General features: G+C 57.1%; 2 protein-coding genes across 2 annotated transcripts in view; both read right to left on the bottom strand.

The window, feature by feature from the left end:
• LOC119113238 (prenylated Rab acceptor protein 1) overlaps positions 1-19196 on the bottom strand; it is a 61581-nt gene that overhangs the window by 40692 nt on the left and 1693 nt on the right. The window lies entirely within an intron of this gene.
• LOC119111195 (heparan sulfate glucosamine 3-O-sulfotransferase 1) lies at positions 2496-8231 on the bottom strand. The gene is made up of 4 exons (XM_037235015.1): positions 8189-8231; positions 7811-8145; positions 7138-7296; positions 2496-5063 (listed from the first exon to the last, which is right to left on the bottom strand). Exons 1-4 carry the CDS (start codon positions 8229-8231, stop codon positions 4518-4520), a joined length of 1083 nt encoding a protein of 360 aa, XP_037090910.1. The 3' UTR covers positions 2496-4517.

Genomic DNA, 19196 nt, shown 5'->3' with positions numbered 1-19196 from the left:
TATGTACCCCTGGTGTTCTACTCAGGAGGCCCATTGCCCGGAAGGAAATAAGGGGTCTCATTATTGTTGAGTAAATGGGGGTCTCATTATTGTTGAATAGGGTGGGTCGAAATGAGCCTAAAAAACGAGTAAGGTCATGCCATGTTGCCTGGGAACGTTCATTTTTTCAGAATGTATTGCTGAAGCAAATTGCATCAAAAGGCTTGAACCTGCCCGCCCGCAGCCTCGAGAGCAAGGACAAAAATGGTCTGGGCTGCAGCTTCCACAGAACCGAAAAGTTTCGGTCACTGCAAGTGCCACCAGACAGCGGGCGCCGTGTCAACCTGTCTCATGGGTATATGAATAGCTGCAAGAACACAAAAAATATAGATTCTACCTTTACTCTTCCAGTTTAACCACCAGATTCCAGTCCCACTTCGCGGTGCCTTTAAGGGCCAATCCGTTGTTTTCATCTGTCTCAAAACTGCACACGTGAAATATGCCCTCAGGCTACCTTCTAAATGTAAGGTCTGATGTCATGAGGCGCTCAGGCGTACTTTTTTCAGAAGCGTCGTCATTTTCCCCCACCAGTTGGCCACAACTTAGTATTAGCTGTTAGGCCGACGCTGCGCGGGCTATGGAGAATGCAACGCCTGGGGTCGAGACTTGTGTCTAAGATTGTCTAGTGCGCATGCTCAAAATTACACTACATAACTTGTATTACTAGTCCTTGTATTACTAGTAACTTGTATTACTAGAGTGTTTCAAGGTGACAATCTCAAAAGCGTCATCATTTTCGTCCACCGGTGGGCCGCAACTAAAAGCAACTAGGCTGGCTGGCCCTGGCTGGCCCTCGGCTGACCGTGGAGACTGCAACGCCTGGTGTCGATGTTTTTATTGCGAAGACTTGCGAACACGCATGTTAAAAAACACGTTACATAAATTGCATCACTGATCGATTCTGACTGAATGGCGGACATTTTCAGACAAACATGGCTTAGCCATGGTAATACACATTGTTGACCACCCGGTCTGCGATAAAATTTTCATCTTCAAATTTGGATCAAACATATCGGTCCACAATCTACCTTCGCCATGTCCTCAAAGTCAGCAGAACCGAGATAACGAATTCTGACGAAGCTTCTGTTCTCTATCCGTTTAGAAAGAGTTAACTAACAATTGTAAATTAAGAGCACCGGTGATTTATTCCATGTAGCCGTTCAACGCCTGATTTTTGCAGTTTGTTGACCTCAAAACGCAAACAGAATTGAGCTCACGGTAGCTCCTGGTTTCTGTTCTGGTTGCAAGAAAAAATAACAATAAAACGAAGAAAACCGTGTCACTTGTTAACAAGTAGGCTATATCCGGGGACTGTTGGGGATCACCACAAGATAGGCTTTTGTCAACCTTGTGTTCCACCTTGGCAAGGCTCTGGTTACGCCCCGCCGACACGCAAAGGCAGATCAAGTCGTATGCGTTGCATGATGGGCAACGAAGCATCCGTTGCGCCAATTCATACCTCAGGCAGACAGCTTCCCGGGGGCCATTTTTCTGTGATGGTGTGGTGTAAGGGAAGATAATTCGGAAAAAGACACTATTGCAGCTGTCCAACGCATATTTCATATACCATGTAGTAGTAACGCTGATACAAAGTATGCAACAAAGCAGCCATACGATCAGTTCGCAGTCAGTCATGCGGGAGACATCCGGGCCAGGGCCGTGGCCACCAACGGCGGACAGGAGCAGGGCCCAAATAAGGAACATGTGACAGATGGGCCTTATTATGTGGCTTGGTTTTTTATGACATGAAAATCAAAAGCTTTATGGCTTTTGTCACCTCCTTTCTGGCAGTTTCGAGCTCCGAATCTGTTTCCGCCTAAAATGCTGCGACAAGTCTTCTCTCTTGAAAAGCAGCCAGCGAGATGAAGGCGCGTGGAAGATCTGTCGCACTGTGAACCATCGATCCCCTTTCAAAATTATTACCAGCCTATATCCATGCCGTATTTTGGCATCTACGCTGTGGAGACAGGTGCTTCCTCAATGACCCGAAATGCCTACCCGCTCGTGGAATTTCGCCTCCCCAGGAAAGACAATGTTAGAATTGACGAATAATCTTGAGAAGCTGGATAGCCTTATTTGCCAAATGACAGATGCGTCGAATAGGCAAGACTGTGCGCCAGTGAGAAGCAGCTCTAAATGCAAATCTAGCATAGCGGCCATGACATTTGAATAGTGATAACAACCTTCATTCCTAACCCCCCCCCCCCCCTCAGTCATTGGGCTCGCTTTCCAAAAAAAGTTCCTGAAGTACACCGCGAGCGTGGCCCCCCACCTTTTGAAACGTTCCTACGCCTATGGTCACATGTACCATCAGCGTAGAAGGACCCATTCCTGTTATCTGCTGCCGCCGCTCGTAGCAGCCGGTCAGAACAACAATCCACGAGAGACGTCATCACTTGGCATGAGTGTCTAACCAGACAGTCGTCGCCAAACATCCCCAAAGTAAACACTTGTACCGTAGCTCTATGAAACTGTGTATTTGGCACCCGAACACCAAACTCATTACGATTGCTTAGTGGCAGGCAATGTTTAATGTAATGAAAAGCACCTCACAAATGCAACGTCAATTAAGCCCAACACAATACAAAATGCTACCTGCTTCACCTGGACACCCGAGCAGCCGACAAGAACGATCAGCTGACTGATCACCCAGCCAATACCACGCCACATCATCCAGCTACCAAATGAGTACAAAAAAGACACGGGAATGGCGACAGCTGCTGTTACGATCCGAGACCCGACCCACGGGCGCTGCCGCGGCACTCGGACGTGCGTCACTTTAAGGCCGCCGGACGCCGGGCAATCGCCCCAAAAAGGTGTTACGATCCGAGACCCGACCCACGGGCGCTGCCGCGGCACTCGGACGTGCGTCACTTTAAGGCCGCCGGACGCCGGGCAATCGCCCCAAAACGGTGTTACGATCCGAGACCCGACCCACGGGCGCTGCCGCGGCACTCGGACGCGCGTCACTGTAAGGCCGACGGACGCCGGGCAATCGCCCTAAAACGGACCCTTCGCAGACGGGAAATGCTGCTCTCCATAGGAGAGAGAAGGTGCGTGACACCGCGACAATGGGCGTTAAAAAGCGATATCAATCGCCCTTCAGGCCGGCGCCACACATGCCACACGAACAGCGTGCGCGCCCCGCGCCCTCAGCAGCGCCGCTCGACCGGTGGGGGAGGCGGAGGAGGGGGTGGGACGGGGCATCAAGCCCGCCCCAGGCGACACGCGCAAGATTGATGGCGGACGCTATCTGAACGACGGCGGAAGCGAACCACGGCGGCAAGTGGTGGGCATTCGAGTTACCACGCAGCATGATATGTGATACCGCGGGACAGCAGTGAACCGAACGCCGCAACGGTGCACCTCTCATCCGGTTTCGTATGCGGTCTAAAGGAATCATCTCAACAACATGCTAGGGATTGTGCTTGCAGAGGCTTCTTCGGCGGGACCATGCACAACACACAAATAGCGGCGGACAAACTTCGACGAAATACCTGCTCACAGGTGAACGGCAACACAACGCGCCTGCCAGGAGACCTCACGCCACCAGGCAGTACTACAAGAAACCTGACTAACATTGCGCTTTGAACTTGCCACAACTCTCCTCGGCCAAATCAAGCTTCACATACCGGGCATCGCAAAACTCAGTCACAACAGTGCAGCTGACGTCATCAGAGCGGAAAACCATTCACGTCGTTCTGCGAGCACAGATAGGATACCCAACACCAAGCACCTGCACATAATATCCAACGGAACATCCTTGTGAGCAAGACTTTGTTCAGGGTTCTGATCAGCACCCAGGCATAACCAACCACGACTAACGTGAATGTGTCGAGACATGGCTAGACAAACACGTGCAAAGTATAGGACATCGTGCATCAACTTTTTTTGCAAGGGCATGCCTCGAGTCAGGCCTGTTGTCTGGAACAAGTTCAGAGGGGCTGGAAAACACACATGATCTGCAATATGGTGGTATCATAGAGCAAGATCTGCGGTTGCCGAGGCTTAAATTGTACTGACGGGCAAGGGTAACTAATACAACGTTAGCGAGGTACCGACCACAACGCCATTAGCCATTAGCTCATCAAAACAAAGGCTCCAATACGGTAGTGCCACAGACCACGGCTCTGGTCGTGTTATGTAAGCAAGTTAACCTTATGTGTCAGCCAATAATGCAGACTAGCACAATACATAAAATCCACTTAGGTACTTATCTGTTGTACAGTTACAGTTCTGACTAACGCTCAGACCCCACACATTTTCGGCAGTGCACTAGAGACGTTCAAAATGCAATACAAAAGCGCGATTGCGTGTTTTGCCAACAACGGCATAGGATTACCAGAGATACCCCTGTCTGTACTCACACCACCACACAGCTCAGCTAAGAACGCTAGAACACGCCCCGCCAGAGCCCTCCGATTCGCTGCCACGCGGAAAATCAGGTAAAACGCGCCGCGGCATTCCGTCCGCAGGTGTCAGTCGCCGATCGGCCAGGAAAAGTTGCGCCGCATCAGCCGGAAGAACTTGCGGTTGTGCGGCGCGAAGAAGCGGTAGAGCGCGTCGAGCAGCGCCGGCTCGGCGTCCGGGTGCTTGCGGCCCTTGGACGCTGACAGGCACTTGCCCTGCACGCCGGCATCGGCGGTGATGCAGTAGAAGCCCTTGGTGCTGTTGAAGTAGAAGTGCCGCTGCCTGATGTATGGCTGAAGGTGGAGGTGGCTCTCGACGCGGCGCACCTCCGGCAGCGGGTCCGAGATCAGCCGGTCACCGTCCACCACGAGCAGCGCCGCGCGCGGGAAGTACTCCAGCCAGCGTTTCAGATGGCGCTGGTACAGCGACGCCTTGACCAGCTTGGACTCGGCGCGCACCGAACCGTCCGGCCGGAGCACCATCTCGGCGAGCGACCGTATCGGCCTGCGTTCGACCGCCCACTTCTCCAGGTACTGAGTGTAGTCTGATATCAGTCGAGTCACCGGCTCCCGTACCACCACGATCAGACGGACGGACGGATTCATCTGGTACACCTGCCACCGGCCGACAGAAGCGTCAGTGACGAGGACCGACAGCCGACGAGGGCGTCAGTGAAACGGGCCGACGGTCGACAGGGGCATCGGTAGCATGGACAAATGACAGATGAGGACTTCCATGACGTGGACCGAAAGCCAGCACAGGCGTCAGTGATTCGGACCAACAGCCGAAAACGGCGTCAGTGACACAGACCGACAGAAGACGGGGGGGGGGGGGGGGGCAGTGACACGGACCGATAGCCCTCATAGGCGTCAGTGACACGGACCAACAGCCGACAAGAGCGTCAGTGACACAGACGGACAGCTGACAGGGGCGTCAATGATACGGACGGACTCATCCGAAACACCCAGCACCGGCGCACATACGCATTAACGCTGCAATAAACTCCACGTACACTTCATGGCTCAATAAAACGGCTATAAACTAAAATACTGCCGCCCACTGCCCTCATGCCATTCGGCGTATTTTTTTCTTATATTGCCGTAGATGATCATATATGCAGATCCGCTTCACTGGCAATTTATGACAGAAAATAATTGTAACTTGAAAAGGACAGTGCCGTCGGTGGCGGCGTTTCTCTCTATGATGATGTCGTTGATCTCGAATCCCTGAGCCCTTAAACTTTCCCACATTTAGCATCCTGGCTACCGCATTGCAATAGAAAAGTATATACAAACTTAAACATCCTCGAAATTTGTCTCACGAAAGAGCTTCCACTCGAATCAAATCCCGCTCTCGCCGCCTGGAGCCACTCCGCCTAAATCCACACCACTGGCATTGTTTCCAAGGACGAGACGAGCCGTGGCCGCCAGCCAACGCAGCCAGCCCTGGTGGGACCCACCGGCCATGTGCTGACCCGACGGGGACATCCCACACCTGTGCCACGGCGATACCTGACCTACAGCTGGGGTAGGGAAGGCGAGGGATCAAACAGCCGCGCGCTGACCCGGGGGGTGGCACCCCATACATGTGCCACGGCGACACCTGGCCCACGGCCGGGGACGGGGGGGGGGGGGGGGGGGCTCAGCGTCCGAGCGACGGAACACGCGACAGCAGCCACAACACCGGCCGGGCCCGGAACCCAGGCGTCCCCAGCCGCCGGGACGTGCGGCTCGTCATGTAAATCGCCGCGTCAACGCCGGCGCAGCGAGGCGCGGCGTGCGGTCCGCGCTTCTGTCAGCTCACACAGCAGAACAGGCTCGGGCGGGTCAATGTGTGGTCGGCCACCATTGTCACCAGGTCTGCTATACATCTGACAGTTGACTTCAACCTCGTGCCTTCAAGATAAGCATGGCCGACCATCTGATAAGATGCGACGGAGGCCTGTGCGGCACCACTCCAACCTGAGTCCGGACAACGAACGGAGTATCAGTAGGCCAACGGTTGGGCGCAACTCCTATATAATTGGGAAGTGAAAAAACACAGTTTCTCGCCCCCCAGAGTCCTCCGAGCTTCCAGACAGCCCGTCTGCGGGTTTTATAAAATGGTGTTTCTACAGCCCAAGTGGGCGGTCAGGCTGTGCAAACACCGGGCAATCAAACTGTCAGCCGAAAGTAACGAGGAGCATCGCAATGTTGCACCAATCATTTAAATGCCACCGTCGTAAACAAATGTCCCCCGCACTCATTCATCAGATGTCAGGATCGGCGTCCTGTGTTTGCAGGCGACCATGACCGCCGAATGCCACTGTTTATCTGGGGCGCGCCCAATGTATACAGCTGTTGTGTAGTGAGGTATGTCTGTCATTGGGGCTTTACGACGCGCTCATGTGCTGAGGCTATATGGCGTCGGTTGCCTCTCCCCTGGCACGACGAGCGGACACCGCGGGGAATCGAACCCCGCCGTTGCGAGGTGGGCGCGGCGACAACCGGACAGTCGGCAATCAGTCACGCTATCTGTGAGAGCGACACGTGCCACCGGCTGTCGGCGCGGGACCGATGACCGAGGGTCTGACTAACAGCGGGCACCTCCTGCCCTCGCAGCTCTCCCGGCGGCCCACGGCGCCGGCCGGCCGGCCGCGGCTACTGTGTCGCAGCTCAGCAGGGCGGCGCGCGGACGGAGAGTGCTCACCCGGCCGGGCACGGTGGGCGTCACGAAGTAGCTGGGCGACTTCTCCACGGTGACCTGGTCGTCGAAGGAGAAGGGCATGCGCTTGCGGTACCACTCTAGGCCGCGCCGGTAGTTCTCGTCCCGGTCGAAGAAGTGCACCTCACGCGAGGCGCGCATCACCTGCCGGCATCAGGTCGAGCGCGGCGTCAGACGCAGCACGCAGACAGGCACGCACGGCTGCTGACACAATGGGAGGGGGTGGGGGGGTGGGGGTGGTGATAAGCTCTGATGACAGGGAGACTACTTGGCGCGGCCCAAACAGTGGTTAACAGAGAATGTTGGTGAAATTGGGCCCCGTCACATTTCACCATCATCCATCAGAGCCTTGATGGATGATGGTGAAATGAACACTCCCGCATATTTTCAAAGCATGTCTGCGGTGGTTACCCAGAACAATTAAGTAGACAAAGGATGTGATGAAGGATGCTAGGAACAGCTGAGCAGAAAGCAATGCACAAAGTACTTCAGAATGTAGCAAACACAGGATCATGCAATTGAACCAATTATTGTTCCAAACACTCTTGAAGCATTGCCTGCATTAGGAAGGACGTCATTGGTCGTCGGGCGGGGCAGTGGCCCATCGCACACCTGCAGCCAGTGTTGCAAATACGCCAGCTCTCCGTGATGCCCTCACCTGTGGGTGAATGTTGATCATCTCGAGCAGGGCGCGCGTGCCACCCTTGCGCACGCCGATGATGATGGCGGCCGGCAGCCGACGCTGCGTGTGCGGGAACCGGAGGCGGCCGGCGGCACTGTTGGGCGCGCAGACGGTGGCGCCAGCCGTGGCATAGCAGAGCCGGTAGAGCAGCAGGGTGGCAGCCAGCAGCAGGAGGAGTGCAGCCACACCCAGCCGGCGGCCCCAGCCGGCTGGGCATGTAGCGCTGCCGCCGGCCGCCGCCAGGGCGGGCGACCATCGGACTTTGTCGTCGTTGGCGGCCGTCACCGTGGGTGGGCCGACGGCCACGCAGCAGCTGCTGCAAAGGCAGGGCAGGCAGGTGATACACATGCTCACATGCAATGGGGCTGGGCAGGATCTTAGCTGATGCAATTGACATTACAGTGGCACCTCACACTAATGGTAAGGGTACATAAGCAAAAGGTATGGTATGCTCATTCCAGCACTGGAAAGGTAACTGCACACTGGGGGAAGAAGGGGACACAGAGCATCAACAGGCCAGTCTGACAGTGCAACTCATGTTCATGTCAGGGTTCCTAAAATCTAGGCTGAATTCTTATTAGATCCATTTCTGGGATTAGGAATGATGCTAAGCAGTACTCGTTAGATGACCTGACTCCCATCCCATCATGAAATTTTGAGTCAATACATGGCTGGGAGATTGTGTTACATCACATGTTGGTGCTTCTGGTATACTTCATAAATATAACCCAATGTGGGAGATTGGAAATGCTGGCCTGCAAGATAAATCACAGTCCAAGCACCAACAATCAAGTGAAAGGATAAGTAACAAACTAGCCAATGCTCAACTTACCAAAAATGCTCAAACAATGCAACAAGCAGTCTTCCTCACAAACATCTAGTTGGTTAGCCTGTGGAGCATTGCTGAGCTGGAAAACTTCACTTAAAGTATTTGGCAGTAGCTTGTGGTCCAAGTTTTCCAGTCTTGTTACAGACTAACAAAGTCTAGGAGTAGCCTGTGGGATGCAAACATCTTGTTGGACATGACCAAAAATTGAACACTTTCTGATCTAATATCATGAAAAGCATGTTGATTAACACTAAGGTAATGATGTCATCTAATGACACACACACAAAATCAAAAGTAGACATGTACAGCAATTCATTATGCAGCAATTCAGTAACCAGGGTTCATTTCCTACTCATGGTGTTGTTAGTCGGCTGTATACTGTGAGGATGTAACCAGTCAGGCAGACTAGAATGGAGCTGAACTGAGAAGACAAGGTGGCATAGGTATCTCAAAAGGCTCAACATTGTTAAATGACACAGTGTATATATGTATGCCAGAATTCACCCACATGACAGTTGGTACTGGACCCAACGCATGGAAAAAGGACAGGTTGCAAAAAAGCGTACACAGCCATGGCTGGCATATATAGCCAATGAAGGCATCAGAAAATTGGCAACATCATCAGCATTCAACATGCCTTGGCACCTGGTTGAGCAGTACAGTACAAAATACGATACAGCCCCCCCACTACCGATGTGGGTCCGAGCTCATGCAATGGGAGGTTGCATTACTCCCAGCGTTACTGCTGCTCTGATCAGAGAAAATAATTAGGTGATCTACGCAGGTAATCCTTTTTGATACTTGTGTACCCAACAAACCCAACGACCGAGAACCGCCCACGGCGCCCCACAAACCGCACCACACACGAGCACCCCCCTCCCCATACATGCGCAATAACACAACAGCGCGATGAACGCGATTATGCGGAGAGGTCAAGGTAATGAAACCGCGTTTGGAATAGGCTCGATGGATCAGCGTCAATTGGAATATGACGTCACTGGGTGGTATACAGCAAGCAGGCCTATTATTCCGCCGCTGCCATGTTTGGTCTCCATGTGGTTATGGTGCTTAGATTACATCGAGATACATAGTTTGCCGGCTCCACTCTCGTCTCCAGCAGAAATCACCTATGTGAGGTCTTGAAACCTTGCAAACTCTTGACAATTTCATAGTTTTGACGGCCTGGAGCCCAAAACATTCGGCTGGTGTTCAGTCAGTGCAAGTTTTGATCAACCAGACCGTTGGCTGGTCCCCAGGTGCCAATCCTGGCTTCACCTTGATGGAGATAAATAGGGAGCGCATCAAGTCCTGACTAGCGTTTGGCCTTCAGCAGCCAGCCGGCCGAAACGTTTTAAAATCAAGTGCATATGCACTTATGCTCCACCCAAACGCGTCTTAGAAACTGCGGCAACGCTACTGTGTCGCAAGCCTCTGGCATGACGTCGTTTAAGTCATGGCGCGGATCTAGAAGAAGAAAAAAACTGATGTTTGTCGTGCGTTAGCGTTCGGGTGGGGTGGCGGTAACTTGATCCCTTCCACCCGAATATTTTTTCCAGAATAATTTTCAACCGGTGCTGCGCACGCACGCCAAATGTCGCCTAGCTGTATGCAAAGAATACAAATGTTTTGGTGTGAGAAATTAGATGCAATTTGTAAGGGTGCTGACGTATGGTGGGACAAAGCCAGGTCATGGCTGTCAAGGGAGGTAAAGTTCCTGGATAATCGCTCAATCTGATGCGACATCGAGAGATAACAGAGTGCTAGAGGATGCCACGCATCTCGAAAAGTTTCTTAGACAATGAGCCAATGTGATTCAGGAATACGACTTATTTCACTGACCTTGGGTCAAGTATGAAGGCAAGGCAGAGGTCGTAAGTCTCAGTCACAGGGATGTCAACATGCATATTTTATTGGTACTTTTAAGATCGGGGAGGTCACTAGCCTTAAATGACCCCGAACCTTTTTGTTTTAGAAGCATATCACCCAACGTAACCCCTCGTGCTGATCGTCAATCCATACATCAAAACAATCTCATAGGTTTTTTGCCAACGTGACCTTCCAATAATCACATAAGGTGGCTGACCTGAGACTAACACCGGCGACTTTTTGCTTAGGACATGTATTTAGGGTAAAAGGCTAAAGGCGGTTGCGCGGGAAGGTCTGGAGACATTTCGGATACCGATTTGGAGTTTGACCTTGTTTGACTTCACTTGACTTGATGGTCTTGACTTAATGATCTCCAAGTTTGACACAAGCAAGTTAGCATACAGACATTCATGCCCTGTAAATTTGGTGTCCCCATCCCTCTTAGTTTTTAGAATACGAGGTCAAATAGTCTTCCGAACGCGTCGCATTTAACCGGCCAATCGTGCACCCGTCTGCACACGATAACGAAGACCTACAGTCTGCGACCACGAGACATCAGAGTAAAGACATACAGCCTACAACCACGAGATGAAACCGCCAGACTCCTGACGTGCAAGATGGCTGTTCCAACCGGGGTCCCACTGATCGTGCGTCAAACTCAACCTCAACAAGCATACATTATTACTTTCCGGGCCGCCACTAGTTCTATTCACGACTCAAGGTCCAAAGCTCCGAAAGCTCGCACGTGCCCAAAGGGTGTACGGTGCAGCAAGAACCTGGTTTGCATTTGATTGTATTCCGAGATCATTGTCATGTGATGAGGCGCACACAAACGTGACACTGACCCTCCAGCCCAACACTTGTGTCCAAGGAAAAATGAAATGGGTGATCGTAAAACAGGAGATGAGATGGAGACCAATAACATGATGCCGCGCCCACAAAAACCACAGGAGACACACCAACTACGGAACCACGTCTTCTTGATACTTTCACACACATTACACGGTCTATGGCAACTCATGGCTTCCTCATAACACGAGAACACTGCAAAAATGCCGGCCAGTCACTTCACAAACTCTTCGGACACCCAGTTCGTTATGGGAAGAGGCTAGCACAACGCACTGTACAAACAGCCACGTCACCAATAACTACGGCAAATCCGCAAACAGCACCGAATTGACCGAAAACGCACTTTTGCACTCACGGCAGCAGACACTGCGTACCAATACGAGCCTGTTACAGCGGCGTCAGGAATGTGTCGCACGGCAAGGCACTGCAGCCAGCGGGCCCGTGGCGCGAGAATGACGCGGGGTGGAGCGGCCGTCAGAGCGGCAGGAAGTCCATTAGCTCCATGCGGCGCAGCAGCACCCGCACGCCCATGGCCAGCTTGCGGTCAGCCTTGGGCGAGGCCGGGGGCGACTGGCCGCCAGCCCAGGAGCCGTCTGGCGAGGGCGCGGGGCTCCAGTCGGCCGCCGGCGGCTCGGGCTCGCCCCACGCGGCCGGCGGCTTCACATCCTCCGCGTCCTCGGCCGGCTCGCCTTCGTTCTCGGTCGGCTCTTCGGCGTCGGCGTCGGCGTCGGCGTCGGCATCGGCGTCAGCTAGCCGCTCGTCACAGTCGTCCGCCGCCTTCTCCGCCGGCCGGCTGGACGCCCGCGCGAAGCCCGGCGGTGGCACGGGTAAGCGGCGTGGTGGCGTCATCACCGCCTTGTTGGCGTGGTGCATGCGCATGTGCTGGCTCATGCGTCGCGTGCCGCCCGCCAGGCGCAGCAGGCAGACGGCGCAGCGCATCAGCTCCGGCTGCGTGTCGCTGCGGTGATGCAAGAACACGTGCCGCTCGGCGCTGGTCCAGTTGTCAGTGCCGTAGTCCGGACACATCGCGCAGCCCAGCAGGAAACAGCGGTCCCTGTGCGCCACGCGCACGTGGCGTCGGCACGAGCCGTAGTCGCTGCTGAATGGGCACAGCTGGCAGCGCGCCTTGTAGCCCTTGCGGCCGCCGCCGTGCTCATCCACGTGGTGGTACACGTCCTCCAGGTTGCGCAGCTCCGCCTCGCACGGCACGCACGTGTAGCTGGGCGCCCCGCCGTTCGGGCGGCGGCACGAGGCGTTGTGCTGCGCGCACGAGTCGCCCAGGTGGCCGACAACGCTCTTGCAGACGTGGCAGCGCAGGTGGGCGGCGCCGGCCGTCAGCCGGCCGCACACGCCCTGGTGCGCGCGCAGCACGTGGCGCACGCTCTCGGCGGACGACGCCGTCACCAGTGGACACACGGCGCACACGATTGAACGAGCCAGGGTTGAAGGCGGCCTTGGAGAAGAGCACGCTGCGCTCGTGGTGGTAGTGCTGCATGTGCTGGTGCAGCAGGAGCCAGGTGCCGAAGCCGCCGGCGCCGCACATGTGGCACACCACCAAACGCACGCACCGCTTGCGGTCCACCCGCGTGAAGCTGGGCTCGGTGGCCGCGGGGCCGGCCGCCGCCGGCGCCGCCGACTGGCTGCCGCCGGAGTCGGCAGAGGGCACGGCCGTGATGGTCACATCGCTGCTCGCCTGGGACTCTTCGTCGGCGCTCTGCGGACAGGGCGGTGATGGCGTCACGCTCCGGACACGGCGGTTGATGACGCTACGCTCCGGACACGGCGGTGATGACGCCACGCTCCGGACACAGCGGTGATGACGCCACGCTCCGGACATGGCGTCCCCGCTGCCGCCGCGCTCGGACACTTGGTGTGTCACGAAGTGTCAATTGGTGTGTCAACTAAGCCGGATCCTATCCGTGCTCTCCCAACACATAATTGGTGACACGTGCTTTTCAATATCGGTCGTCACCACTGAGCAGGCAAAGCTACACCACTAGATCCGTTGCCAATGTGACGTTTCATGACAAGACGGCACACAGCGCCACATTACGAAACAGCACAGAAGCCGATGACACGGAGGGTGTTGTCGCACCTGGGCCTCCTCCGTCAGCGGCGTAATGGACAGGCCCGCGCGGCACGCTGAAGCCCTGCACGTCGACGGTCGGCTCGGGCGAGGCCGGGCCGCAGCTGGCGTGCCCGTTCGACCGCGGCTCGTCAGCCGGCGCCGGCGACGGCACGTCCGAGGCGGCCCCCTCCGGCCGCTGCATGCCCAGTTTCCTGCCGGACACAGCGTCGCGCTCAGACAGTCGAACCAGGAGGATCAGGCCTAAATAACAGCGCGTGACTGCGTGATATGCGATCAGATCAGAACCGGCAAGGCAACAAGACGCCATGATGCATATGAAATCATGCTGGACAAGTTGGTCAAACCAGTCAGTCATTGGCCAGTCTTGCATTCGGGAAAAATCGTAACAACGATGTCACAGTTTCAAAAAAGCCGCCCACTGCAAATGTGTTTGCCATATTCACGCTCACTGGAAAACCACACTGGCTTCCAGAATTGTTACTGAAGTAAAGCTGCTTGTCATCGGAATAATGTCATAACATATTGCGAAACATAACCATCAAATAAGATTACGAGTTACGTGATACGCCGTCTCGAGCCGCAACGTTTTTAGCTTGAGCGAGCATGACCGTCACACTCCATTCAGCACATATTTTCTCAATATCATTCTTAAACTGAGCCTCTAGTCAATCCTGAGCAATAAGTAGGCCGAGCTTGCCTTCAAAACAACACTGCGATAGACGACTGTTCCTTTCTGAAATGATGGTGCGCACTTGGTGCGCCAATTTTTGACCAAATCGTACTAATGTTTGGCACAAATGAAAACCTCATGACAACCGGCGGGCAGCAGTAAGGAGTGCATTAAAGGGGGCGTGACGGGGAGGGGCAGAGCTCAATAGGCAATCATAAAAGGGCCAAATGAGCCGTCTATGGTACTGAAGAGAAAAAGGTTGGCCTAATGGACGTGCCCAGGCCCCTGCTTCCCTTCTGGTTGCACCCCTGACAGTAAATGGTAACAATAATCATGAGGAAAAAAACGTCTTGACGTTATGCCTCACACAGCTCAACGTCTCAGCCGGGGGGCAACTTACCACGCCAAACAAGACGACCTGCCACTTCCGGCATCCACATGACATGCACGCGCATGGTGTGTATGCATAACAAGACTGGATTTAGAGAGGTGGTCCTGCCTCTGACCGAATCACATAGTGACAGACCTGACCTGACGTGGCCAGATCGGATGGTGATAGATCTGAACTGACCTGACCGAATCGGATGGCGACAGATCTGACTTGACCTGACTGGATCAGAACTGACGGAACCTATCGGATAATGAGTCCGACAGGCCGCATCTGCGAATCATGTGTGTTCCAAAAAAGCACCGCTTCCCCTGCATTAGGCGAAAAGCCGAGCTTCCATTCTTTACCGCTCCATACTTTCACTTCCCGCAACCAAACGGCCCTGCAGCTCCGCAGCTGCCGTCGCCAGCAGTCCCGACCGTAAACCAGAGCCAGTGTCGGCGCGAACCGCCCCCAGCACAGCAGGCGCCCGGCCCGGCCGTCCGGCGAGGCGCGGGGACGGGTCAGACGCCCCCCGGCACCACTCACTCGATCAGGATGAAATGGTTTATCAGGCCGACCAGCGTGTCGCGGTAGCTGGACGAGCCGAGCGACTCGGCGATGGCCTTCCAGATGGAGGCGCAGCGTCTTGTTGAGCAGGCAGTCGAGCAGGGCGCCAAGCCTGGCACGTCCTGGCGGCGGGGCGCAGTGCGAGCCCGCTTCGCGCCACCGGCGCCGGCTGGCGGTCACACTGCTGCGCACAATGTCCAGCGGCGAGCGATGAAACGGCGCCGGAGGCGTTAGACCGATACCAGCCGGGCACCGCGCCAGGCCGGCGGCACACCACCACCCATCGGGCCAGCGTAATCCACCATCACCCAGCCGCGTCATACCACCACTACCGGACCATGCGTCCCACCCAGAACCCCCACCACCGGGCCGACGTCACACCCACCATCATCGGGCCAGCGTAATCCACCACGTCACCGAGCCGGCGTCATACCACTACTACCGGGCCAGCGTCACACCCCCCACCACTGGGCCGGCGTCCACACCACCATCATCCGGCCAGCGTGATCCACATGTCACCGAGCCGGCATCCATACCACCACTACCGGGCCAGCGTACACCACCACCACCGGCCGACGTCACGAGCAACACCATCCCACGGCACCGACGTCACCCCCAACCACCACCAGGCCGACGTCACACCACCACACCGGGCCGTCACAACGGGCCCGTCACACCACCACCGGCCGACGTCACACCACCACCACGGGCCGCGCATACACACTCCGGGCCGGCGTCACACCACCACCACGGGCCGGCGTCACCACCCACGGCCGCGTACACACCACCATCGGGCCAGCGTAATACACACGTTACCGAGCCGGCGTCACACCACCACACGGGCCGGCGTCACACCATACCACCGGGCCGGCGTCACCATACGCCATCGGGCCGGCGTCACATCACCACCACCGGGCCGGCATCACAACCCCACCACCAGCTGGTGGCAAACACAAGCCTTGGGGATATCCGATAAGAGACGTTGCCGGGTACAGATGTGGGGATGTGGTGCACATTCCATTGACAACTGATGACAATCAGACGCAGTTGATAATGCTTGGTGTTGAGTCAGTGGCGCGTGTGTGACGCGGTGATGAGTTATAACGTGCACAAGTTTTGGGCCAAAAGAACACAACTGACTCCCATCGACCACGAGAAAAAGCACATTCGCTGGCACTCTCGTGACAGCGATGCCTAGCGAACTGTCACCAATGTCAGACGGCTCGGAAGGGGCCAATCTGGTCCGACGTACCGTCTAACGGGAGCAGGGCGCTGGGCGCCGCCCAGGCCGGGCAGCCGGTCCACCGACACGGAGGAGACGGGCGGCGGCTGCGGCGCCGCCGGCGCCGCGTCCACCAGGTACGTGTTTCCCGGCAGGATCTGGACGGCGTGCGCCGCGCCGCCGTCCGCCGGGCGGCCGCTTGGCCGGCGGCTCCTCGTGAGACTGGAGCTGTTCGCGGCGCCGGCGCGCGTCCAGCGAGCGCAGCATCAGGTCGACCTCACTCAGCTGTGTCAGCCCGTTGCCGAGGTTGATGCCGGGCGGGGTGGGCACCCGCGGCGGCGGCGTCTCCTCCTGCGGCGCGGCCGCCGCCGCCGTTGTCGTCAGCTCGCTCAGGGGCTTCAGCCGGATCATGGACGGCGAGGGGCGCGGCGGCGCCGGCTCCACGGTCCGGCCGGTCGGCGCGCCGTCGCCTCGGCCGGCTCCAGCTTCACTGGACGCGGCTCGGGTGGGCGGGACACGGGCGGCGCCGTCTCCTCCGTGGCGTCAGGCGGCGGCTGACCGCTGGCGCGGCCGGAGGCGGCGAGACCGGCGTCCGCTTCCGGCTCATCGGCAGGCACCTCCAAGCTGCCGTGCCCGACGTCCACCTGGCAGAGGTCTTCGGTCCGATCAAGATCGGCCGTGTTCGCCCCCGCCGCCATTTCCGTCTCCTCCCCCGACTCGTCGCCGGGCACCTCTATGACCTCGTGTTTCGTGGCGGCGGCGGCGGCGCCGACTTGCACCCCACTGCCGTCGCTCTCGGGCAGCCCGAACGCCACGTCGATCACCTCCACGTCGTCATCGTCGGCGACGTCGACGGTGGCCACCGGCGGCGTGAGCGTCTTCACGCTAGAGATGGCCAGTGTGGGCCCGGGCTGTGGCGCACCGCCGCGCGACCATGACCGTATCGTGACTGTGACTACGGCCGCGGCCGCGCCGCGTCCCTGCGCCGGCCGAGGGCCGCGGCGGCGTCGGCGGCAGCGGCGGCAGGGGCAGCCGGGGCAGTGGCAGGCGTGGCGCCGGCGGCCGCGGCGCGGACGCCGTCGGCTGCTGGCCGTTGGAGTTGACTACTACCAGTGGCAGGCTGGGCTGAAGGCCGCCCACCTGCGTGACGGTCGGCTGCGATGGCATGAGTAGCAGCTGACCGCCGGACGTGGGCACCAGCTGGAACTGAGAGGCTGGCGAGCCGACGGAGGGTGCACTGGGGGCCAGCAGCGGCGCGCCAGCATTAGCCTGGATCAGCCGGTACGGCGCGGTGCCCGGCGACGCTGTCTGGCCCGGCCCGGACGTGGTTACCAACTGGAATTGCGAACCGTGCGGCGCCACGCGGCCGCCGGCCGATGGCATCAGCTGAATCACGCCGTTGGTGCCGGCGCCGGCCAGCGACAGCTGCTGCGGCGCGTTTCCTGGCACCACCTGGAACGTCTGGGTGGGCTGCACGCCGACGGTGGTTCCGCCGGCCGGCACAATCTGGAAGCGCGACTGCGAACCGGCTCCGGCAGATGTCACAAGCTGGTTGAGTACGGTGGCGGCGGGCGCGGCAGCCGCCGCCGCCGGCACGCTCGTCCAGCGTTGCTGTGGTTGCGGCTGTGGCTGCGGCTGCGATTGCGGCTGTGGCTGCGGCAGCGGCAGTGGCGGCGGCGCGGCCGGCGCGATCGGCTTGTAGCGCTGGGATGCACCGTCACCGGTCGTCTTGCGCGAGTAAGTGCGCACGAGCCGCGGGTCCGAGTCCTTCTCGCGCAGCAGCTCGGTGGGCACGGGCACCGGCGACTCCTTGCGCTCCGGCAGCTTGCAGTTGGGCAGCGGGAAGGCGAGCTGCGGCTGTGAGAAGTGCCGGGCGCACACGGCCAGCAGCGGCGCCGAGGTGGCCGTCAGCTTGAAGTTGACCCGGCCGTAGAGCGCCTGCCACCAGCGCACGCGCGGTCGTGCACGCGAGATGGGCGGGAAGCGGAACAGGTGCGCCGCCTCCACCATGTTGGAGCACCCGATTACATCGCAGACGGCGACACGCATCGCTGAGGGCATCGGAGGCCGGGGTTAGTTCGGCTGGTTTGGTGACGGCCCAGGGTGGCCAGCAGCGAGCTGAGGTGCCACATGGCCACCCAGCACAGGGCAGCAGCGACCAAGGGTGGCCACCAGCGAGCTGGAGCGCCACGTGGCCACCCAGCACAAGGCAGCAGCGGCGCGAGGACATGACCCAAGGGCGTGGGAGCTGACAGAACGGATGACCTGTGGCGGCTTATTTGGCCAGGGACCAATGTGTGAGGTGGGCGCCGGTGTTGGCAACAGCGGAAGGCCCGTATATTGTTTCTAGGTCCATACAGACGGATCTTGCGACACAGTGGTCTGACGGTTTCATCCCAAGTGTTGGCAAATCAGTAGAGATTGACCCAAATGCTGAGACGTTCACATCGTTCCGACACCGACAGAGTGACACATTCAAAACAGGGACAAAGGAAACAGTCAAATCCAACATATTGAATGGCCAACAAGTCAGCATCCCATCACTAAGTTAACCTCCTCACATGATTTTAGAGGTGTGCTGAATTGCCAGCTCACCACAAATAAACACAACTATCATCTCCAACTTGCAGTTAAATAACTGTGGTGCTGTAAGTGAACTGTAACAGCTAATTAGCTACCATCCATAGTCACATGGTCTACAAATGAGTCAGAACACTTCAATGCCATATGGAATTTTTGGTACCTCAGATAATCATCAGGCACTGCCAGTGCCACAGCTGGGTCCAGGACAACCATCCACCAGGACATCATATGAGCATAAGCATTGCTTTAAAGGTGCAGCCCTAAGACAGATTAAACCTTAAACCTGACAAACAGTGCTTACTTTCACATCATTCTCT

This window comes from Pollicipes pollicipes, unplaced genomic scaffold (genome assembly GCF_011947565.3).
Source record: "Pollicipes pollicipes isolate AB1234 unplaced genomic scaffold, Ppol_2.1 Scaffold_7261;HRSCAF=8764_pilon_pilon_pilon, whole genome shotgun sequence".
In the NCBI taxonomy this organism is placed as follows: domain Eukaryota; kingdom Metazoa; phylum Arthropoda; class Thecostraca; order Pollicipedomorpha; family Pollicipedidae; genus Pollicipes; species Pollicipes pollicipes.
The sequence above is the reverse complement of the archived record's forward strand: the minus strand, read 5'-3'. Positions and strand labels throughout refer to the sequence as shown.